The sequence below is a fragment of the Amblyomma maculatum genome, chromosome 7, assembly GCF_055883805.1.
Source record: "Amblyomma maculatum isolate TAMU_Amacu chromosome 7, ASM5588380v1, whole genome shotgun sequence".
Taxonomy (NCBI): Eukaryota; Metazoa; Arthropoda; class Arachnida; order Ixodida; family Ixodidae; genus Amblyomma; species Amblyomma maculatum.
This window is the reverse complement of record NC_139350.1, coordinates 64182062-64207088: the sequence shown is the minus strand read 5'-3', so window position 1 is coordinate 64207088 and position 25027 is coordinate 64182062. Positions and strand designations below refer to the sequence as shown.

Genomic DNA, 25027 nt, shown 5'->3' with positions numbered 1-25027 from the left:
TTTAGACTAAGTCCCTAATTAGTTGTTCGGTGACTTCCCTGTTCGTTACTGTACCCAGACCCGGATGCTCGACCGGAAGTTTTGGGGCACGTTCACCATCATACATACCACTGCTTCCTTTTGCATATAAGGTTTATGCAGGTTACAATGGTAAACTTGCTGCAGTGTCTGTTTTCCCTGGCAAACTCACTGTGTAGTTAACGTTCGACAGTTTTTAAACAACCCTTGCCGGACCCTCCCACTGCACGTGCAGTTTGTTTTTCGGCGATCGGCGTAAAATCATTACTCATCACCCACCTCAAAGCGACGGGTCCTGGCTGTTCGACCATAATAGACTTTGGCCCTCTGCTGGGCTTTGGTCATTGCTTCCTCTGACAACTCCTGTGGTAGTGGTGGTGGTGGTGACAAACATTTATTTGTACAAAGAGGTGTTTGGATCGAGGCCCTATTAGCCCAGGCCCTCACAAATCTAGGTGAAGCTCCTATTCCGGGGCCCCGATGGCGTCTAACGCTTCTCGCGCCCTGGCGACCAAGGTCCGCTGGGACTGTAGGTCATGGCAGCTGAGCAGTGCCGCCTCCCAGGCCTCCCTAGAAGGGTGGGTAAAGAAGGATTGGGAACGGTGGGAATTGGATGGACAGGCCCAGACCACGTGGAAAACGTCCCAGAAGGTCGCTCCACACAGGCTGCAGCCCTCATCAAAGTCTGTATTGAAGTGCTTGAAGACTGCCGGGCACAGCATTGTCTTTGTAAAATTTTTGAGAAGGAGCCTTTCGTCCGCTCTCCGGAGACCTTTACAAGGTTCCGGAAAGCGGCGGTGGCTATCCTTATAATATGTGGTAATTTCTTTGAATGTAATAGGACATTGAGTAGACTTCCCGAGCAAGTTTGAGTGCCCGGGGAGAGAGCGCGCGGGCCGCCTGATTGGCTAACACATTGCCCAGGAGTCCCTGATGGCCGGGAGCCCAGATGAGATTACAGTGCTGAGGGTCGCTGGACCGACAGCAATTTTGTAGGATGCGCTTGGCTATAGGAGGTGTCCAACCCAGCCCATAATTCCGACAGGCCTCCTTGGAGTAGGTAATGATGTGTTTTACTTGTGGGAGGAAGAGGGCGAGCGCAATGGCGATTTCCTCCGCGTATGTTGTGTTGTGAGCCTGGAACGTGAGTCCTGCCACTGTGTTGGTGTTGTGGACCCCCGCCGCGGTGAACCACCTCTCACGGTAGGGACCGGCAATGCCCACGTAGTATCCATGTTGTCTATCATAATGCCGCTCCAGTGCTTCCGCACGCGCCTGGCGACAGCCATTATTATCAAAGTGTGACATGTTGCGGGGAAATGGGTCTGACCCTGAGGGCTTGTCTCCAGGGTTCTGGCGCTCGTACCCGTTCCTCAAAGGTGGTGGTGCATTGGATGTGTAGTCGGTCAAGAATGCGGCGACCAGACGGCGTTTGTGATAGGCGTATGTATTGGCTGAAAAGATGAGCCTCTCGGAGTTCCCGATAGGTATTGACCATCCCAATCTCCAACAAACGCTGGCTGGATGTGGCAATGTGGAGGTCAAGAGCCCGTTTGATAGCTTGGCGATGTATCACCTCGAGTTGGCCTCGTCATGTTTGTTCAGGTGAAGGTAGGGGGTTGAGTAGAGAATTCTACTCGTAACGAATGCATGTGCCAACCGCAAGGCATCATTACTTCGTAACCCTCCATGCTTATTGGAGACCCGGTGAACCATACGGCCCACCTGGTCGCCATACATGCCATTTTTGTTAGTGTTGTGTCCGGTCTGCGTTGTTGGAAATAAAGAGACCAAGAATGCGGATTTCCTTGGCCCCTCTAATTGGACCCGAAATAAGTGTAAAGTGAATTGATGTGTCGTCCCGAGGGGAGGGACAGATGTGGACAAATTCTGATTTGATGGGGGCACATGTTAGACCACATAACGCAGTATAAGTGTCCACCACCTCCGCTACTTGTTGTAGGCATGTTTCCATGTGTCAAAGATTAACTTCGGTTGCCCAGATAGATATCATCCGCATATATGGCATATCGAAAGCCAGACATAGAGCTTAATTTTGCACGAAGGATTTCATTGCAAGGTTGAAGACGAGAGGAGACAACACTGCGCCTTGTGGTGTACCCCGGGATCCGATGGTATAGGGTCCATGTTCCGTGTCTTGAACTCGAATGTAGGCTTGTCGACCCGTGGGAAATTACCATATGTATCGATACGTATTCTGACCACAGTTGGTATCTTGGACATGATTTAGTATCACTTCATGTTTGACGTTATCAAAGGCTCCTTTCAAATCTAAGGCCAGGACTACCTCGTCATTGTGAGGGAGTTTTTTAGGCTCTAATATGTCATGATGAATTTGTAGAAGGATATTTTGTGGGGATTTCTGTGGTCGGAAATCAAACATTATGTCAGCAAAAGTGTGGTGTGTTTCGAGGTAAGTGGACAACCTGTCTCACACCATATTCTCCATCAATTTGCCGACACAAGATGTGAGGGAGATATGGCGCAAGTTTTCCACATCAATTGGCTTGCCTGATTTAGGCATAAATGTCACTAGGGCTGTCCTCCAATCCTGGGGAAGAGGAATCTCTCCCAGCCAGATTTGGTTGGTAAATTCAAGGAGGGTATGATACACTGCATCCGGAAGGTTCGCGAGAAATTTGACGGTGACCTTGTCCCGGCCCTGTGCAGTACCGCGCTTCATTTTGGCTACGGCCTCCTTCAAATCATGGAGCTGGAACAGGGCATCCAGCTCCAGAGTTGCTTGGCCTGCGTATGAGCATTGGGAAAGACAAGGATCTACTGTGGTACAAAGATGTCTGTCGCAGTGTTCGGGCCAACTATGTTGTAGTACCGGGAAAGTTATGAATGACACGGTGGAGAGTGCACGAAATGAACGCCACGTATTACGACAAGACATCTGGCGCGCAGCAGCGTTACATCGATCCACCCAGTTAGTGTCGGCTAAGCGGCATAGTCGGCAGCCTTTTGGGTGAGTTCAACGATGCGGTGTCTGAGTTTCTTGTTGTGTTTCTGTTTTTTCCATCGTTTGGTAAGACTGCGGCGGGCCTCCCAAAGATGGAGAAGATGGTTGTCTACTTCTGGGGTGGAGTCGGTGAGTTGAATGCGTTGGTCGTTAGTGCGGAGAGTTGTCATTAGAGAGGTCACCCACTCGTGATATCTAGAGCGGACAATGTCGACAGAGGAAAGTGTCGCGCGGAACTTCGTCCAATCGGGAAAATGTGCTTGTTGTTTGGGGCGTTTAAGGGGCCGTCTGTATATTGTGGTAATAATAATACAGTGGTAACTGTCCAGAGTCTTACGTATTAAGTCAAAAACCAGATGTATGCGATAAGGGACAAGGCGGGCAACGTCATCACTAATATGGACAAGATAATCAAAGTAGCCGAGGAGTTCTATGCAGATCTCTACAGTAGCCAAAAAGTAGTCAGGACCGTAATGAGATTGGCGGTCGGGAAAAACAGTCAGACGTTCCACCAGTGACGAAGGACGAGGTCAAGAAAGCACTAGAAACTATGAAAAGGGGGAAATCAGCTGGAGAGGATCAGATAACTACAGATTTGCTGAAGGACGGGGGGGATATCGTGCTAGAAAAACTGGCCACCCTGTATACGCAGTGCCTCGTGTCATCGACGGTACCGGAACCATGGAAGAATGCAAACATTATCCTAATTCACAAGAAAGGGGACTCTAAGGACCTTAAAAATTACAGACCAATCAGCTTACTGTCTGTTACGTATAACGTATTTACTAAGGTAATAGCTAATAGAATCAGGACAACCTTAGACTGCAATCAAGCAAAGGATCAAGCAGGGTTTCGGAAACGGTACTCTACTATCGATCATATCTATACCATCAATCAGGTGATAGAAAAATGCTCGGAATATAACCAGCCCTTATACATAGCATTCATTGATTACGAAAAAGCATTTGACTCAGTTGAAACCTCGGCGGTGATGCAGGCATTGCGAAATCAGGGGGTAGACGAGCCGTACGTGAAAGTGCTGGAAGATATATATAGTGGCTGCACAGCAACCATAGTTCTACATAAAGTAACAAAATTCCCATAAAGAAAGGTGTTAGGCAAGGAGACACAATCTTCCCAGTACTATTCACAGCTTGTTTAGAGGAAGTATTCAGAGATTTGGAATGGGAGCAATTACGGATAAGGGTAGATGGAGAATACCTCAATAATCTGCGATTTGCTGATGACATTGCCTTGCTAAGCAACTCGGGGGATGAACTGCAAATAATGATTGATGACCTAGACAGGAAAAGTAGAAAGGTAGGCTTGAAAATCAATATGCAGAAGACTAAGGTAATGTTCAACAGCCTCGGGAAGGAACAGCAGTTTACATTAAGTAGCGAAATACTGGAAGTAGTAGGCGAATATGTTAACTTAGGACAGGTAGTAACCGCAGATCCGGACCATGAAAAGGAAATAACAAGAAGAATAAGATTGGGATGGAGCGCATTTGGCAAGCAATCGCAGATTATGACTAGCAGCTTACCATTATCGCTCAAGAGGAAAGCATACAACAGTTGCATCTTGCCTGTACTAACCTATGGGGCTGAAACGTGGAGGCTAACCAAGAGATTTCTACTTAAGTTGAGGACAACCCAGAGGGCTATGGAACGAAAAATGGTAGGGGTAACATTAAGAGATAGAAAGCGTGCAGTGAGTCAGAGAAATAACTCAAGTTACCGACATTCTAGTGGAAATTAAGAAGAAATGGACGTGGGCAGGACATGTAGTGCGAAGAGAGGATAACCGATGGTCGCTGAGGGTAACAAGCTGGATTCCAAGGGAAGGAAAGCGTAGCAGGGGGCGGCAGAAAGTTAGGTGGGCGGATGAGATTAAGAAGTTCGCAGGGGTCAAGTAGATGCAGCTAGCACAGAACCGGATTAAGTGGTGAAATATGGGAGAGGCCTTCGCCCTGCGGTGGGTATAATCAGGCTGATGATGATGATGATTATGATGATGATGACGTATCAAGCCAGTCGATGTGCTGAATATTGCGGGTAAGAGTCAAATCAGGGCATGTATCTCTGGTTGCTGAGTTGCCCATGCGAGTGGGATTGACCGGATCGGTGTGGATGGTAAGACCGAGGGTCGAAATTTGGTCCGCCAATTTTCTTTCTCGGGGTTCCTCTCTAAGGTAGCCCCATTGCCGACAGGGAGCATTGAAATCTCCTACAATGAGTAGGGGGTCACGTCCAGCCACGCGCATTGCTTCTGTAAAGAGCTTGGAAAAAGTTACATCTTTAAGTTTGGGGGGACAGTATATATTTAGCGCATGAATCGGGGTGTATTTGCTCGGTAAAGGTAAGACTATGACTATGGCATTGGAGTATTCGGAAATCGATGGAAGGGTGACCTCTTGTGCTGTGTAGTCTTTGTGGACTAGGATGCAGGTTTGTGTATGTGCCTCTGGAAAGTCTGGTAGTTAGTGAGTTGGGCGTTGGCTCCTGTCTCCTGAAGGGCGACCAGAGCCACGAGGAACTGAAATGTTTCAAGGTAAATGCGAAGGTGCGCTCGCTTCGACCGGTCCTTGAAACCTCTCCATTTCCACTGGGTTAGTGTGAAGGGATGTGTTTGTATGGATGATCGCGATCTAGGATTGGGAGCCATGATCAGAGCTTGAGGGGGTGAAGGATGCCACTGTGTTAAAAAGGTTCGATCCACGGGCGCCAGACACCTCGCGGATGGCGCGTTCCTCGTTATCAGAATTGTCAATGCAATGAGAGAATTTTGCGGGACGCGCGGGAAGCTTACGGGGTCCTGCGCGTTTAGAGAGACGTGGTTGCTCAAGCATTCATTTCTGGGTTAAACTTGTTATCGAACGCGTGATGCGGGCAGTTATGCTTTCCATCTGAGCGGTAATGGCAGCGTTTATGATTTGAGGAAGTTGGCAAGCAATGTTTTCGATAGCAGCCACTCGGGCCTCCATGGCATGAGAGTGGGCTTATTTGTGGAGAGGGGTCCCGTTCAGTTATGTTATCGTCGTCCTCCGTAAGGGAGGGCCTAGAGGAGGCGTTTTGAGTGACCAGTGCGTTCAGTCTGGCTTCGAGCTTTTCATTCTGTGCCCGGAGAAGAGCAAGCTCACGTCTAAGTTCATCTTCGAGGGGAGAAGGGGAGTTGGTGGAGGTGGGCGAGGGGAGAGAGGAAGGAGAGGACTGGGAGGCGACTCTATGTGCCCAACTACCCACCTGTGATTGACTTGGTTCCCGGTGGGGTACGCGATCAACGACAACTTTTTGCTGACGTGGTCCGGACGCTGGGTCTCAGGTGCCGCCGCTGTATGGCGCTGCCTTCTTGCGTTGTGATGGCGCCAACTGCTGGTGTCCCTTGTCGTTCTCTTGATTGGAGCGTTTGGCGCGATCCTTCTGTAGCGCGTCAGTATTGACATCTCCGGATGGCATTTTCAGCAGTGGGTCCGGGCGTCTTGTTGGTGAGGGCCCTTTAGTCCTCTTAGCCAGCCCGCCGGGTGATTGAAGTGTTCGGAGTTTTTCTTTACATTCACGGGAGCTGGTGAGATGACTACCCCCGCAGACCAAGTATGTTGGCTTGCAGTCATGTGGCGCCATGCCCTCTTCAGTGGCGCCGACATTTTGGCCGCATAGGCCGCAGCGTTCGTTTACTGAAGCCGGACAGATGTCGGCTCGATGGCCCAGTTCACCACACCGGTACCAGGCTGGGATCGTACGTTTGTACTGGCGAACTGGGACAAGTAACCTAAGCACGTACTCCACCACAACTGGGTCAACGTCCCGGCCTTCCCACGATTCTCGCAGCATGCGAAGAGAAGACCGCAGTGTCCTACCGTACACAAGTTCCGCTGGCGGAAACCCTGCAGTCTCATGCAGTGCGGTTCTTAATGCAAACATTGCTGCAGGCAGGCATACCTCCCAGTCAGTTTTCCGCTCCAAACACATTGCTCTCAACACCCACTTTATGACGGAGGGGAGCTTCTCAACTGAATTCGACTGTGGGTGGAACACGGAGCTATGCAAGCTTTATCCCACATCTGTGCAGAAAGGCTGTAGTCAAAACGCAAGTAAACACTTTGCCCTGATCTGATTGAATTTCCGCAGCAAACCCAACTCGCGCAGATATGGACAGCACTGCATTAGCTACCTCCACTGAACTGAGTTTTTTAAGCCGGACTGTCTCGAGGAACTTGGTCGCGGGACAAATCACTGTCAGAATATGTCTGTACTCTGAGGTTATTATCGCCAGTGGCCCCACTGCGTCATTAACGAGCCATGTAAACGGTTCAGCAATGACAGGCACCAACTTTAACGGCGCTGTTGATTTGTCCCCAGGTTTGCCCACATGCTGACAGGTGTCGCTTCCCCTTACAAACTCTTTTGCGTCCTGAAAACAGCCTGGCCAATAGTACTCTTGCAGTAGGTGGTCCTTAGTCTTTTTAACTCCTAGATGACCCGACCACGAATCTCCATGCGACAAGCGTAACAGATCCTGGTGATAGCACTGAGGCACAAAAAGCTGATCGAACTCCATACCACTTCGGTTTGGATACCTCCGGTACAGGACCTCAATTCTTTCTTCAAATCGGACATTTTTCTTGGCGACACCTTCTTTCAGATTACAGCGTATGTTTTCAAGGCAGTGATTTGTTTTTTGCTCGGCTATCAAAACAGATGTTCCATATCTACAGTGCGATAAGCGGGACAAGAGAGAAAACCTATAACGAAAAACACAGCGCTGACAACTGATATTTTAATTCTTGTCCAGCCGGTATATATACCCCACTGGAAAGCAGAGAAGAAATAAAGGCACACAGATCATGAGTACACACAAAAGTAACACTACTACAGGGTCGCATCAACATTTGCATTCGAGATAAGCTGTTTCTTTCTTTTATAATGCCACAAATGGTGCACTTAAACAATTTTCCGAGAGCCTCGCTATAGTTTAGGCTTCCACCACCTCCCTATTCAACTGATCACGATGACTTCCTAATATTATACACTCATTGTACAAAGGTTGGCAGGCACTCCTATCGTCCTGACGTCCTGCCTTTAACTTTAAAGGCTCACTTGTATCAACAGCGCACGTGGTTTCAATCTCAGCTTGCTGTGCCTCCGATCCTGTCCCATTGCTTGACAATGTCATATCCGGAACCACCGACATTACAGCAAGCTCCCGAGCTCTAGATGTGTTTAAGGCTAGCACGCTAGCCTCTCCAAACATGCACAAGCCCCTTTTCGCGCAGGATGTGATCGGACTTGTTTGAAAAGAAGTACGGGTACTGAGGGAGAAGCATAGATGACACCGCAGCTTCTGTCTCAAGTGCACCGAAAGGTCCTTCAATAAGCACTTTTGCTATAGGCAAACACATGTTGTAAGCTTTCACGGCTTGCTTGATATACGCGTACTCACCCATGAACACCTCTGGTTCTATGTAGGAGGGCCCGGTGAACCACATCCATGGTAGCCGCAGAACCCGAAGTACTCGACACTCTTTCCCGTTCAGGAGGAGTTCTCGAGTATATGGTTCGAGAAGCTTCATGTTCTCGTCAGTGCTGCATAGCGACAAAAACACGACCTTTGCTTTTGTTTCTGGACACTGCGCCGAAAAGCGACCCGGCTTCTGGCACAGACGCGCCATCACCTTTCCTCGAACGAACCTCTTTTTGCGTTCGCCTTCAGCTACCACCGATCGGGCTGCTTTCTGTGGCGTCCGCACCATGTTTGTCATTCTTAGCACTAACGGACGTGAACCTCGGCCTCTCAGGCGCGGAGCCGAATTCCCTCTTTTGACCGTCCTTAACTCCGTGAGCCCGACGCGTCACAAACTCTTCAGCTAGCTCGGCGGCTCTATCTACCATACTAACGTCTGGCCTATCCGAGACCCAGTAGCGCACGTTCTCGGGTAACCGACTATAAAACTTCCAGCCGATAACACTGCAGACCTTTATCGTGGTCACCATACACTTTTTCTTCTTTGAGCCACTCATACATATTTGACTTAAGCTTGTAGGCAAACTCTGTATACGACTCACTTTTGTCTTTCTCACATTCCCGAAACATCCAACGGAACACTTCTTCTGGCAGCCTGTACTTCTTTAGAAGACTCGATTTTCCTTTGTCGTAATCCTCCGCTTCCTCTTTTTTCAAGCGAGCGATTACGTCTGCCGCCTAATGGGGTAACAAAGTGAGCAAGCGCTGTGGCCCCGTTTGCCGAGCAAACCCTTGCTTCTCGCACGATCGCTCGAAGTTAACCAGGAACAAACCAATGTCCTCTCCAAGATCAAACGGCCGCATCAGGTCACTGATTCTGAACGGTCCCCGTTCTCCTGCACCGTAAGCCCGACTTGCATTACGAGCGCGTTCCATCTCTACCTCGAGACGTTTCATTTCCAAAGCGCGTTGATGCTCTCTCTCCTCTCTCTCTCTCTCCTCGTACGTTACGTTCAAGTTCATCTTTCTCTCGTTGTTCCTTACGTTCAAATTCCTCCTTTTCTCTTTACGTTCCCGTTCTTCTCTCCCTTTACGTTCCTGGTCCTCTTTCTCTTAACGTTCCCGTTCCTCAATGACCTCAAGACATCCCGAAAGCTCGTCATCTTCAGCTTCCAACGCAAGAATAGCCTTTAGAACTTCTGGTTTTCTGAGTTTGAGATGTTTCCACCCAACTCCTTCGCAAGCTCCAGCTGTTCCGAGTGCTGCCGTCTCTAGTGCCCACTATAGAGGCTTTACAAAAGTTAGCGCCATCTAGTGAAAGAAACAGAAACTGTGCGCGGCGGCCATGTTTTGCTCAGTCCGCCCGCGCCTCCCATCAAGTACGCTGTCAACGTGCGCCTTCGTAGAACCCGTGCATGCACCGAAAGATGCATTGGAATGCTCACAAACGATTGTTTCATCTTTTAACATCACAGCAGTCGCTGTTAGCTCCACGCTCTATTCGGAATGATGCCAGCACGTTGCTGCGTACCCTTCTGCAGCAAGTGCACCGTCGTAGACGCGCACGGAATCAAGGTATACGCGTGTATGCGACCGTTCGTTTGCAATCCTAATCGGCTTTACAAGGGTCACTTGCATCATGTAAAGCATTACAGCACGTCCCTCTGACTGGGTTGCTAGCTCCCAGAATGTGCTATCACCTAAAACAGCAAGGTTGTTTTGCGCGCTATGGAGCCTTGTGAACTTGAACGATAAGCTTATGCCGCGATGGAGGACACGGGAGAAGGAGCAATGCATGTATAACGAACGCTATTGTGCCAATACGTTCTTTGAAACATTTTGTACGTAGGTTGCATTTACTATTGTGTATTGGATTTAAGACACGGACATGATTACCGAAACTACTTTTCACAGTCGTACGAAATGGTAGTGCTTGGTGCAGAGAGCAATACGGTTGTCTAGTGCGCCCGAGGTGCGTGTTTCACGCTGCAAAAGCAAGCGGCTGCCAAACCCGCGGCGTCTAGAAATGCAGGAAAAGATGACATCCCACTAGTGCGTTGTAACATGCTCACATGCAGCCCGTTTCGACCGGTCCACGTCCAGAGCGCGCAGCTCAGGTTTTATACCTGCCAGCGCGTCTGATAAAATAACGAAGCGTGCGTTTCACTTTTGTGTGTTTTTTCGAGTCACCCGATGATTCGCTAATTCAGAGCTACCTGAAATTTACTGGAATTTTTAAATATGTCGATTTCTTGTTTATTCCCTTTGTCAGAAAGTAAACATTTGAAGCGTAATGTCATATGAAAGCGCTGACATTGGAAGCTTCAAAGAACTCGGAGGAGGAGGAACTCGGCTGAAACGAAAAAAAAATTGAAAAGTCAACTCACATTACTGCGAAGTGTTTGTGCTTTGTTCAACTGGCTGTGTTCATAAAATCAGATTTATATTATATCATATCGTTATAGAAAAATTAGGGGGTCACTTAAGCTCCGCCGTTAAAGGTATAACGCGATAGTGTCTCTCTCGTACACACACACGCACGATGTTTACTTTCTTCACGTGTTATATTTTAGCTCTTTTATTTATTTTATTTAACCAATTACTGCAAGCCTTAACTGGGCCCTAGCAGGAGGGGCGAAAATAATACAATTCAGTGAAATATAAATTCATCGAAAGTAACATACTACACACAAGTGTAGTATGTTATATGTTGTTATGTATGTTATATTTCTTACGTATGTTATGTTATATTTCTATCAATTCTTTATTTATTTTTATTTTTTTGACGTTTTATATTTTTATACACCAATACGCATGCGTCAGCAACAATCGGCTTTTGAACACGTTCTTCAATTATTTCAATTAATCAATTACACATTCTAAATTTTCTTCCTTAGCACCACCAAGCACTGGTTTTTCATTCTGACACCTTTAAATCCTTACTTTCCAATTTTTCCTTTTTTTCATTTCTTTATTTCATCAATTGATCAATTAATTACAAAGATTTTATTAACTCGTCATCAAATATCGCACACCAATCAATATTCAATCACTGGAAGCACAAATTACCATGGCACTTTTTTTTTACGCAGCCACCGATTATTTCTGAGACTAATGCCAACTAGCGTCGACGGCATGGGAAGGAAAGTGCTAAGCGCCAGTCCAACTTACGTCAAATTACGCACGATCCTTTTATCACAAAATAAAATGCATCCTCGCTCATTTCACCAACCAAGTATCTTCCAGTGGGATGAGCGACGGTGATTGCGCAAACCAAGCAAACTAACTCGCGATGATCTCTCATAGGCGTTTAAGCAAACAGCAAAGGCGCACAGACAAAAAAAAATCCACATTACAGAACTCTGGATACTGTACCTGGATAGGGATGACGCTGCGGATTGCCGAGGGGCCCATGCCCGACTCGTAGAGCAATTTGTAACTGCGCTCGGCAGCGCGGCCGGTGGGCTCCGCCACGTCTCGGCTGTCAAAATATGCTTCTAGGCGTCGCTAACAGAAACCGCCAGGGACCGAAGAGAGGTCCAAGCACAGCACACTAGGTTAGAACGTGAAAAGCGCGAACAGAACGGCGAGCGCTGACGGACGGACACGAAGCGAACGGATGGAGCGAACAAAATATGGCGGCCAGCGCGGGATCAGCGTGCCGCTCACGGTTGCCAGACGTACTTTTGTAAACCCTCTATTGCCTTGCTGCAAATTAACCCAGCAGCAACGAGAACAAAAATTACCAGCTCTGTTTTCTGTGCTAGCAAAAGCCTGGCAAAAGTCAGAAGAAAGTATCGCACTCACCAAACCTCGCAACCAAGAATCCAGTGCAGTCGTTCTGCTGCAGGAAACCAGTCATCACACAGGGCTCGTTGCACTGCTCCTGGCTTGCCGTTCAGCTGCTCGTTGCACGGGTCAAGCGTGGGAGTAAACAGCGCTGCCTACCAGCTGTTAGATGTAGCTCGAAAGCCCCAAGAGTAGCGCTGGTGTTGCGGCTCGGAATCCAGCGGAAGGCATCAGCAGTCCTGGCAAAGACGAGACGTCGACTGACATAAACAACGTATAATACAACATCACGTAGGAACGGCCAGAGAAGCAGGCCCGAAGAGAAAACCGACACGCTCAAAAAGCAGATGTCTCGGCGTTTATAGTCTCTCTCAGCGGAAGCATGCCGCTGCTTTTTATACACTTGGCAGTTCGGAGGGAAAGGGAGAGGAATTCTTTCACGGAGGAGGGTTATGTTATAGCAAGCTTTGCTGGCTCAGACACGGTGGTGCGGAAGAACCTCCTGTTGCCGGCTGGGGCGACACTCTCTCCCTCGAGCGCTGGGCTTGGCCAGCGTTTGCGCTCGTGCGCGCATGCACGCACGCACACACACACACACATACACACACATTACGACACGTGTAGCTTGGACACGACGGAACATGCCGGCGGGTGACTGATACTCTTACATTCACTGCATTCCGCTGCGGCCGCGTCAGCGGTCGCACATGATGGCGACGAATCCTAACTGCCCACAATTTCTCGAATAATCTCTTATCAGCCGTAGCTCTATTGGTAGCCAGTCGCACGAACTCAACGCAAGACAACGTATTCGCAAAGGCGCGAAATATCACTGGTCTTGCCTGTTTCTTCGATCGAGTGTACTAACGTTTTTGGATAATGGCTGTTACATGGGCGCTCGCAGGCAGCGACGAGACCACCATGCGTCTCATCCGAAAATTGTCATCCGTTCAACCTAGGGAACGACGTGGCTCAGAAACCGAGACGATGCCCAAGCTTGCCAACCCCAAGTACGCCGACTCGTGGGTGTTAGACTTCCTCACCGACACCAACGTAGCTGACGACCAGCTGATGAATCACGAGGTAAAACACAGATTTGCTTGCTGTTCCTGCAGACTATAATCTTGGCTCAAAGCTGGTGGCCTTGTTGCTTTCAAAGAAGACCCTTCTAGCAGCTCGAACATCCCGTGTTCTCATACACAGATCGAAAAGTATTTTTGTGGATCGGTTCTCGAATAGCGAAACCTATAGCAATAAAATCCACAAAAGCCTCTTATTATTTGGTGTTGTCAAAAATCGCTATTTTTATGGCGCAGTCACTATTAAAGATTCATATACAGGTTTTCCAAGCTACCTTTATTTAGCCAAGAGTTAAAAAATAAAACTTTTGAGCTAGACCAGTGAAACTACTGGCACACAGCTGCCAACCGTCTGGCTCACTACAGTTTTTTATTTTCCAAATAACTAATGATTAATCAAGATAATTTTCAATTTACGTACTATTGCATTTAGAAAATAAATGTGATTTGCAAAGTTGGAGAACGCCTTCAGAAACCACCATTCCATTCATTTGTGATATAAAAAGTCGCCCGTGTATCTTTTTTCCCGAGTTCCAAAGAAAGCCCGCGAAACACACACACACGCACATACATACATACATACATACATACATACATACATACATACATACATACATACATACATACATACATACATACATACATACATACATACATACGTACATACATACATACATACATACATACATACATACATACATACATACATACATACATACATACATACACACACATACATACATACATACATACATACATACATACATACATACATACATACATACATACATACATACACAAATTGCTACTCTCAAACGCGGATTGAGTGAACCAAAACCACCTGCGGCCGTGTCAAGGTCGACCGTGTCTCGATAGCCCAGTTCCAGCGTTAGTTGGCAATGGCCGAAGCCCGCTCAGACAGCTCGCTACAACTTGCACCGTCACATACGCCCACTGGCTCACGAAGGCGAGGAAACCAACGCGGACATATCGGCCTTGCGCTGCGCGGCACGGCCGAAGCTGACTTTGTTCTCTAAAGCCACCGTTGAGAGCTGGGCAATCGGGGCGCACGATTGTGGGGGTCACGCAATCCCCTCTCAATCCCTAGAGAGTGCGAACATAAGCTAACGCCACCACCAGATCTCTCCGCCCCTCTATGCTTCCTCAATCGTTCTTGTCCGTGGGCTCATCGCACCTGTCAGTCTCGCAGTAATGTTCAAGTAATCAGCTAGAGCTTCATGTTCCGTTCGTGAGCAGTCAACAGCATCGCAAGAGTGATATGGTGCGCACGAGGCCAATTAACGGGAAGGGCGGTTGTCAGCCATTACCTGTCTGTTCTCACAAAGTATCGCTCCAACTGAACCACTCCGGACATTAGTGGTCGTACATATGCACTGCTGAAAAAGAGTATGCAAGAGGCAATGAACATGCAAGAAAGTATCCATAGGGACTTCACAGCGACCGCAACCATCTACATGAAAAGCGATAAAATACCAATGACAAAGGATGTCAGGCTGTCTGATAGTAATCAGTACACATTAAAAAGAGAGGGCAAAAGAGAGGGCCAGACAGGAATAGCTGGGGAAAAAAAAGTTAACAGGGAATACCTACTATTTGATCACCAAATGTGAGCCTGAATTCGCAAAAGAAACCAATGGAACTAAATGTCAACATAAAGGAATATAAGATAGAGAATCTTAAGGCGATATTCGAAGGTAGAAAGGGAACAGGAATTTACGACAAAAAGCGAAGTGGAATACTTATATTGAGGAGAAAAAAAAGTAATCTGCGCCATGAGAGTTAAACAGGCAGATTGAAATTTATAACTAATGCAGACTGGCGCAGAATGCATTTCGCAGTCACTTTCATGTCCTTAATGGCCGCTTACCATATTCAGTAGAATAAACCGAGTCATAGCTTAATCTTGCACTAACCTCTGCAGCAGATTTTGGAGATTAGCGAAAAAGATTTGAAATGGAATTTCGGACAAGTGGGTGTGGAAATGATGGCGGAAAGGTGCGGAGTCGAAGGCAATACCGAGGGGAAATAGAGAGTTTTAAAATAGAGGTACCCTGTCAGTCAGGCAAATAAGGAAATAGCGGGTCGCGAGTCCGCATGCTTAGAGAAATTGCCGCAATCCCCGCCCTTTCACCGCAGCACACTGCGCTTGCGCATTGAATTACCCGATTCCCCTAACCAATAGGGTGCCCCTATTCCAAAACTCTCTAATTTTGTCCGAGCTAAAGCAGAGGAGAGGAATTGGGCGTGATTACAAGACATGTGTCGAAAACAGCTGACCGATGGTGCCTCGATGTGACGGAGTGGACTGGAAGAAAAGGCCGACGCTTGTAGGAGGGGGTCAACGGTAGTGAGCATAGTGAGAAGTTGAGAATATGAAGTTTTGCTTGAAAAGTATGGCTGTCGTAACTAGCACAAGACATGATTAAATGTACACCAATGCCCCGCCGTGGACGAAGCTGGGCTTGTGGTACTGCTGTGATTGAGGCGTGATGATGATAAAGACGACGGCACCGACATTTCGTTCTGATCAAGCCAAGGGTTGCGCAGTGTTTCTGTCAACGCATGACCGTTGCAGCACAGCACTGCATTACCATTTCCTCTTTAGCGCGGCCAATTTGCGGTTGCTTTTTGATACCGTCTCGAATTACATGTTCTGGCGCCGCATAGTAACTTGCCCTTTTCCTCCTTTATTCTGTGTACCTGCATGCAGGTGTCACGCGCCAGCGCTGGCGTTTCAACGGACACAGCTGAGGAATCTCCGCCCCGCCACTCTCCACCCAAGCAACCGACGGCGCCCGGCAAGTCGTCGTTGTTAACTCTCCCGCGCCCGGGTGGGCGCCGCAAGAAGACGTCCATCCTCGAAGACGGCCAGCTAGTTATTCCAGGACAGTCTTCGCCCGAACAGAAGCGAATCAAGGGCATCAACCGTGAGCATAGTCACCTTGTCGTCATTTGCGGCCAAATGGTCCTCACGCTTGCTGCGTATATATACCTGGGCTGCAAGGGCACGCCATGCCCTTACGACAATATTTCACATGACGCACAGTCGGTGCTATTTCGACCGCCTGCATTGCATTCACTGGAAACACGCCCTCTAGCGGGGAAGTCTGGGGGCACCAGCAAAGTGAAACAATTAAAGCGCGTTGTATTCAATGTAAAAGGGCCTGTACGCTGATATCGTTGCATACCGCACAGAGCCCTTCAATGGTCCATAGAGTGCCTTAGCACACAGAGCTATAGGGAACGGCTGTAGACTTTCTGTTCATAGTATGCTGTACACGTGTTTATCCGCCTCCCTGGACTGTCCCCACCTCTTTTTTGTGTGCCTTTTCCTCAATGAGGGGTCACTAATTGTTACACAACTCAATCTTTTATCTCTGATTTTTTTTTCTTTTTTTCGCCGCCGTTGCTATAGTTTTTGAACCACACCATAATCGCAGTAATGCACAGCAACTGCTACGTCCATTGTATTTGAGCCGTTACTTCCATGACATGTTACATATGCACATACTTTCGGACTCGATCATCGTCATCTTTCGCGCGCGGGATAGGCGCTACACTTCACCCTGATGAGAAAAATGTATGACCCCATGCTGTTCATTTTCTATTGTGCTGTTTTTTTGATAGCGTTCTTCTGCACCCGTAGTGAGTGCCATCCCAGCGCTCCCATCGGTAACCAGCTTGAGGAACGCTGAGAGCAACAAAACGAATAAAAAACTGCAAAACTCCCCTCACAGGAAACCTTTATGTTATCTCCTTCCAGGACTGTTAAAGCGCATTTGTTGCTGATGGTCCGCTTGACGAAGGCAGACAGAGATACCGTTCACGCGTCTACAATTTTAAATGTACAGCGGATCTTCAGTGAACCCTGCGAACTTCGTCATCAACACTACGCATGTCACGCCCATTCAAATGGTGTTATGCTCGTTATGATCGTTATGCTCCGGAACTTTACGCATTGCTCATAAATATCAACACATGCCTGAAGACGCAATTCTAGAATTAGCAGACATTTTGCTCGTTCTATGCAAAATGCTCTAAACATGCTAATTTTAGAGGAAAAGCTTCGTCCTACCACACCTTCTTCCGAAGATAAAGCGGCGAATGGACGTATCACGCACATGCATCCGCAGTAAGCTACCGTTTCATTGCGTGCAGGTAGCATGCAGGCGAAGGCAGGTTTGAGTGCCGCCCTGCCGCAGTTGTGCTATGGTTAAGGCGTTCAACTGTTGTGCTCAGGGACGCAGGGGTCCAATTCCGGAAGTGGCGGCCGCTTTTCGATGGAGGCGAAAAACCAGGCGCCCGTGTAATGTGCGATACCAGTGCATGATAAAGAACCCCAAGTGGTCGACACCTTGGGGGCTCCCCCTCCCCCCTTCCTCTATGGCGTCTCCCATAGCCTGAGTAGGACCTTAAGCTCTACAAACCAAACAAGAAGTCCTTGAAGACTAAAAAATAGCCTGTGAAAGCAAGCTCCGTCGTCACCGCCGCAAACGAGTTTTAGCTTAGTGTGATCCACGACCCGCCACCGTGATCCGCCTCTGCGCGTTTCACTACGCGTGCCCAGATTCCCTTGACGCCGATAGATGGCGCCACATATTGAATCGGCGTCAAGGGAATCTGGGCACGCGTAGTGAAACGCGCAGAGGCGGATCACGGTGGCGGGTCGTGGATCACACTAAGCTAAAACTCGTTTGCGGCGGTTACGACGGAGCGTGCTTTCACAGGCTATTTTTTAGTCTTCAAGGATTTCTTGTTTGGTTTGTAGAGTCGGGACCAATCAGCTAGTGCGCCCTGCCAACACGCGGTCGAGAGTCACGGTAGCGGATCGCGGTATGCTAAATCTATTTTACCGCGGCCGTCTACCGGTACCGCGGACCGTCAGCACAGCACGCGCTGATCAGTCCCTGTGTGCGGCGTCTGCCGGAATTTGACAGGAACGTGGCGCCATCTGTCGCCCTCGGGGTGATCTGCGCATGCGTTCTGACGCTCTCGTGGTAACGGTAGACGCAAGCGGTAAGCGGTAGCGTTAAACTAAATGTATCTGTAAAGAAGTTCCGATTAAGCGGACAAATCGCTGAGAAAGAAGTGTTTTTGCGGAATAACTGTCTGCAAGTTAAGCCACCACCCCTCCGGTCTTGGCCGCTACTAGTGCCTGGATCCCCGCTTAACAGCTGATTTATTTATTTATTGCTTGTGTTTGTACGTGGCCACTATACGGGATACGCCCCATTACACCAACTTCCTTATCGTGTATCAGCCTCAGAGCGCCGCATTATTGATGAGCAAGTCAACGAGATGCTCCGTAGAGGTGTCATTCAGCCTTCCCCATGGGCGTCCTCGGTCGTTTTAGTCAAAACGAAAGACGGGTCTTATCGATTCTGCGTAGACTACCGCCACCTTAATGCGATCACACGAAAGGACGTCTATCTGCTACCACGCATAGACGACGCGCTGGACACTTTGCATGGAGCGGAATTTTTCTCTTCAATCGATTTACGATCTGGCTACTGGCAAGTTTTAATGGCTGAGGACGATCGCCCCAAGACAACTTTTGTCCCTCCCCACGGGCTCTATGAGTTCAGCGTCATGCCGTTTGGCCTGTGTAACGCGCCCGCCACCTTTTTACGCATGATGGACATATTTTCACCCGACTTCGCGACCCACCTAACTCGCCTTGAAACTATCTTCCAATCTCTTAGCAAAGCCAGTCTGCAGCTCAATCTGAAGAAGTGCCATTTCGCCGCTCACCAACTCACTATTTTAGGGCATTCAGTGTCCAAGGAGGACATCCTTCTTGGTCTATCTAAACTCCGCGCTGTCACTGTGTTCCCAAAACCAACATCAAGCAACTACGCAGCTTTATAGGCTTATGCTCCTATTTTAGGCGTTTCGTTCGGAACTTTCAGCGCTCACAAAGATCTTTCTGCCTGGTCGCCGGCTTGCGAACTGATTTTCAGAAATTGCGTACGATACTTACCTCACCCCCCGTATTGCACCATTTTGACCCGGCTGCTCCTACCGAAGTGCACACCGATGCCAGCGACGCCGGCCACGGCGCTGTTCTTGCCCAACGAAAACCCGGTGTTGATGAATACGTTGTGGCGTACTCAAGTCGAACGTTGACCAAGGCCGAGACCAACTACTCGGTGGCAGAAAAGGAATGCTTAGCCATTTTTTGGGCACTTCAGAAATTTCGGCCATACTTGTATGGGCGCCTATTCGATGTTGTTGCATGCACCACGCTTTGTGTTGGTTGTCCACTAAAAGACCCCACCGGCCGTCTGGCCCGCTGGTCGCTTAGACTACAAGAGTATGATATCCGAGTCATCCACCGTACAGGGTGCAAGCACTCCGACGCAGACGCTTTATCTCGCTCGCTGGTGTCGCCTGACGCTCCGTTGTCCCCTGCCTCCAGCACCGTCTTGTCTTCCCTGTCCATCAACGACATGCCATCAGAACAGCGCAAGAATTCATGGCCAACATCATTATTCGATCTTCTTACGACCTCGTCACTTTCACCGGCTCCTCGCACCCTTCGTCGTCAAGCGCAGCATTTTGCCCTTCGTGACCGTCTCCTCTATCAACGCAACTATATGCCAGATGTCCGTAAGTGGCTGCTCGTCGTACCTCGCCCCCTCCGTAGTGATATCTGCGCATCTTACCATAACGATCCGCAGTGTGGCCATGTGGGTGTATTTAAGACTTATGAACGGTTGCGACAGCGCTTTTACTGGCGCGGTATGTATACCTTCGTCAATACGTATGTGCGTTCGTGCATCGATTGCCGCCGTCACAAGCTTCCTCCTCTCTATCAGCCGGCTCCACTATTTGTATCTTTCGTACCCATACCGACCATTCAATCGTGTTAACAGCGATTTGTATGGACCTCTGCCGTACACATCTGCAGGGAATCGTTGGATCATCGTGACCGTCGATCACCTTACTCGCTATGCGGAGACAGCAGCACTTCAGGATGCCACTGGACCCAATATCACGTCCTTTCTTCTTCGTCATTTCATTCTGCGGCACGGGGCCCCCCGTTAACTTCTGAGTGATCGAGGCAACTCTTTCTTATCCGAGGTTATCGAAGCGCTCCTACGCGAATGTCAGATCATCCACTGGACAACCAGCGCTTACCACCCTCAAACCAATGGCCTCACAGAGCGCTTCAACCGCACACTGGGTGACATGACGTCCAAGTACATCGCCTCCGATCACTCCGATTGGGACAAGATTCTCCCATTCATAACCTATGCCTACAACACCGCCGTTCAAGCAACTATCGGATTCTTGCCATTTTTTGATGCTGTACGGGCGTGAACCTTCGTCTCCACTCGACACCATCCTCCCGTCCTGATATCTCAGAGTATACATCACTTTCTGCAGCTGCCAGGCACGCTGAAGAATGTTGGAAGCTGGCTCGCTCGCTTACTTTGGACGAGCAAGCCCAGAAGAAATCGCACAGCGACAGCGGCCACTCTGTCCACCAATTCTCTCCCGGTGATCACGTAAGGCTGTGGGTCCCATCGACACCACCAGGTATGACCAGCAAGTTTACTGCCAAGTACCACGGACCCTACCTAGTGCTCCAACAGACTTTTCCCGTCAATTACCTAGTTGAACCGCTAGCCGCTCCACGACTTTCGCCGCCGTGGGCGTGAGATCGTTCACGTCGACCGTTTCAAGCCATATTATGATCCCGCTATCGTTTCGTATCCCTGAGTTGCCAGGATGGCTCCTCTTTTTCTACGGGGGGGCAGATTGTAAAGAAGATGTTCCGATTAAGTGGACAGATCGCTGAGAAAGAAGTGCTTTTGCGGACTTGCTGTCTACAAGTTAAGCCACCACCGCTCCGGTCTTGCTCGCTACCAGTGCCTGAATACCCGCTTAACATATATATAGGTACCTTTAGTTTGTATTTTATACAGATACAGTTAGTTTAGAGCCACCGCTTACCGCTACCACGCGAGCGTCAGTACGCATGCGCAGATCACCTCGAGGGCGACAGATGACGCCACGTTCCTGGCAAACTCCACCAGACTCCGCACGCAGGGACCAATCAGTGCGTGCTGTGCTGATAGCGCGCGGTAGCGGTAGACGTAAACGAAAAGTCTCTGGTGCGCCCTAACGCGCCATTATTGCAGCGCTTTCGTCCGCTCATATTACCGCCTTCTGAGGTGCCCATGACTCGAGCTGTTTACCTGCCGGTTGCGAGATAAGCGTCAACGGCTGCTGACAACGCGAATTTTCCACGCGTCGGCTGCAGCCGTCGAATTTGTATCGCAACCAGTGGCAAAGCAAAGCTCAGTTGGGAGCATCGTATACGAGATGCGTTTTACCAAGAGCGCTGTAATCATAGCGGACGTATTCAGGTGCTCGGAACGCTGTCACGAATACCGGGGCCTTTCATTTCTGCCCAATAAAGTCTTAGGCTGCGTCGTCGGAAGCACATGGGTAGATCCATTTTCGTGACGCTCGACAACTGTTATTATCAGCTTAGCGCTTCTAGCCATGCTGAAATATTCATTAGTTAACGATGACTTATTAATGAAAGCGGGTCGAAAAATGCTACCTGGTACTTCTGATAAACCTTAAGAACATTCACTTCATTCAAATTCGAAACAACCCAATAGTATTTTTCTTTCAGACCTTGGTCTATCATAGCTGGGACGCACTGTACATGAATGCGGACAAAAGAGAATCCTGGAGTCTGAACTCTCCATGTGTGACTGACGTGACCAGTCGCGCTCACTGGCCTTGTGTTTTAATTGTAGCGGTATAAAAAGGCGACGCACGCAATTTTTACTTAAAGTTACTATTTAGATTAACCGCTAGATGATAAAAACAGGTTTTACAAAATTGCCGCATATTTGGGGCATAAGACATTTTTTTTTTCAGCATCGACAATGACCCACGCGCCGCGGTGTCACAGTTGCTTTAACAACTCCGTTGCTGATCCCAAAGGTCGCGGGATCGAGTCTCCACCGCGGCGGCCCCGTATAATTGGAGAGAAAAAAAAAAAGCTAAAACGTCCGTTTGCTCCATATATGTCAGCGTTTGGTGAATAACCCCAGATAGTTTAAACTACTGCGTAGCGTTCTAACATATGGCGTACCTAATAGGCCGCGTGTCGCTTCGGGAAGGTAAATTCCATGTAACCAATCATATTTATTTTCTAGATGTTAAATCCCAGCCTGCTTCTTTCAACGAGGACACCCCTATAGAGCCACCACGCTGAGAATATATAGGGTCTTATGGAAACTTCGCAGCGGCTGCGAGCTCTTCCTAGTTGTTTACGTGATCGCCGCAGATATTACAGGTGGGCACGCCGCTGCAGGTGGCCGTTTCAGCTGCCATTGACATCCATCTCACTGCCCCTAAGCTACTTAGGCAGTTAAATGTCAGGTTCTTTTCTTCTTGTTTTCATCGCATTTTACTTCCTCTCCCGACTACACGGACCAATCAATCTAACTGCAGAATTCAGAATTTATTTACAACTATATATACGTTGCAGCACCATTTTCTCTTCTGTCAGGGCGCGGCCTCTCATCACGGCACTCGAATCGAGTCTCCAGTTTGCCGCGTCGCTCGGACTCTTCGAAGCTTCTCCCCCTCTCCTGGTTCTCCTCTTGCCCCGTCTTCATGCGTCACCGTAGCAGCAGTCGCAAGCTCCCGTCGAGTTTCTGGAAAACCACTCACTGGCACGGCTGGGGTAGCTGGGGGCGGTCGAGGGAGGATCGGGTGTCCTCTCGGGAGCGGCGCCTTTCTACGGCCGGCAACACTGGCCGTCCGTGCGGCGCCAGCCCGCAGATCTCCTCTCAAGTTCGGACCGTTCACAGGGAGGCGTCAGCCACGGCTGCTCCGTTTGCACGGACGCACGCACGCACGCACACACACACACACGTTGCAGTCTTTTCATTCGTTCGTTTGTTCTGCCCACGATCATCACCATTATCATCAGCCTGACTATACCCACTGCAGGGCAAAGGCCTCTCCCATATTTCTCCAGTTAACCCGGATCACGAACCCTGCCCACGATCAGGGCGCTTCAAACTAGCACTTGACAGGCACTATGCGCGAAAGGGCGGTAGGTTACGAAATCGGAAAATACGGAGCTGGCACCAAGGTGACATGTATAGTACTAAACGTGCGCTCAATGCACTAACGGTGGTCGGTAGTCGCTTATGGCTAATACATTATACGGAATCAGAGTTCCATAAATTCGAAGAGTGGCAACTTACGGCGAAGCAGTCATGAAGATACATGTATCTTCGATACTATATTTAGATACATTTTGTGTATCGGTATCAGGTATCGAGTGCTGAAAATGAAAGTATCGGAGTATCGGTATCGAAATACATTTTTGGTGCACCGTGTATTTTAACGATACTCGATACTCCGCCAAATATTGAAGCCACTGCGTGTCAGACATTTGGTTGACGATGCTCACTCAGGCACAAGCTGGGAGACATCTTGGCTTGCAGTGCATCCTCATTTCCGTCCTGCTCGAAGTTTCCGTCACACGCTCCGTCTTCTTAGCCTCCATCTATCCATGTTGTATTTCTTTAAAGCTGAAGGAGCCAATCGCAAATAGGCGCTCATGAGGTTGTTTGCTTTTGAGCACCGAGCGCGTACCGCGAAGCCGCTAAGCCGTTAACAGACGCGCAGAAACAAAGAACAAAATCGACAAACTTAAACACCAAAGAAGACAAACAGGGAGTAGGGACCACGCGCACTTAATCCCTAGCTACTCTCCCACCCTTTGCAATCCGCCTCCTTATCCGTCTCTGAGGCATGCGATTCTTGTCTAGCAGCATGTTCAGTGTGCTGGCGAACTCAGCAACTAGTGCACGACCCTAGCTCTCCCGACCCTTAAGCTTCGCATGTCGACTTTGCTTGGCGGCAAGAACATGAGCGTCTAAGGCCTCAGTCGGGCATGATGCAGTCGCCATTCTTGTAGTCTACAGCGTTTCATTGGAAACAAACACCTTTCTTCGTAACTACGCCGGGAAGAGGCTTCCACTAGGCTTTTCTTTTCTGTAAGAACTATTACGTCTGAAATAACAAGAAATACACGACATAAAAGCTATGTAACTGCACTTTTCTAGCACATAAATGTGAATAACAAATCCATGGTTAATGAATTTTTTGGCCAAAAACATTTCAGCGAAACGTGAATGAAACTTGTGAAGATACCCTTGTTTCATAAAGCAATAAACTGTAAAAATGTTTTTGAAATATGCGAATTGATTGACTTCCATATTAGCCACTGTCTCTTAAAAAGAACACTTCTTTCTTTTATCTTAACCAGACTAAGTTATCAAGAGACGCTAGTGAATCTTGACTTTGTTAAGTACTTTCAAGATCCTCGAGTCGACGCGGCTACACTTCACTTTTATCTTCCGGTAAAGGGCCCCTTCATCAAATGTAACAGTGCGGCGTGCTCGACTAATTATATAGAGAGGCTTATCTTATTTGCCTTGTTTACAGAACGCCCACATGGCGGGATATTTCGGAACTAATAAAAATTTCCAGCCGCTTTATTTTTGCTATCCTCTAGATTTTAGCACAGATTGCGAGCTTCGAAAGTCTGCGATCGCGCTAACGTCAAAATACCTGCCCAGTTCCCCAAGCGCACGCAGCACTCAGCCTTATAGCAAAGAGAAAA

General features: G+C 48.6%; 1 protein-coding gene across 1 annotated transcript in view; it reads left to right on the top strand.

The window, feature by feature from the left end:
- The window catches only part of LOC146183560 (uncharacterized), a 34935-nt gene extending 17269 nt beyond the window's left edge, over window positions 1–17666 (top strand). Inside the window, exons 4-6 of the mRNA XM_084608374.1 lie at window positions 13161–13339; window positions 16067–16283; window positions 17596–17666. Of these exons, the coding sequence (XP_084464500.1) occupies window positions 13161–13339; window positions 16067–16283; window positions 17596–17666 (467 nt within the window). The remainder of the gene's footprint in view (window positions 1–13160; window positions 13340–16066; window positions 16284–17595) is intronic.
- The last annotated feature ends 7361 nt before the right edge of the window (window positions 17667–25027 follow it).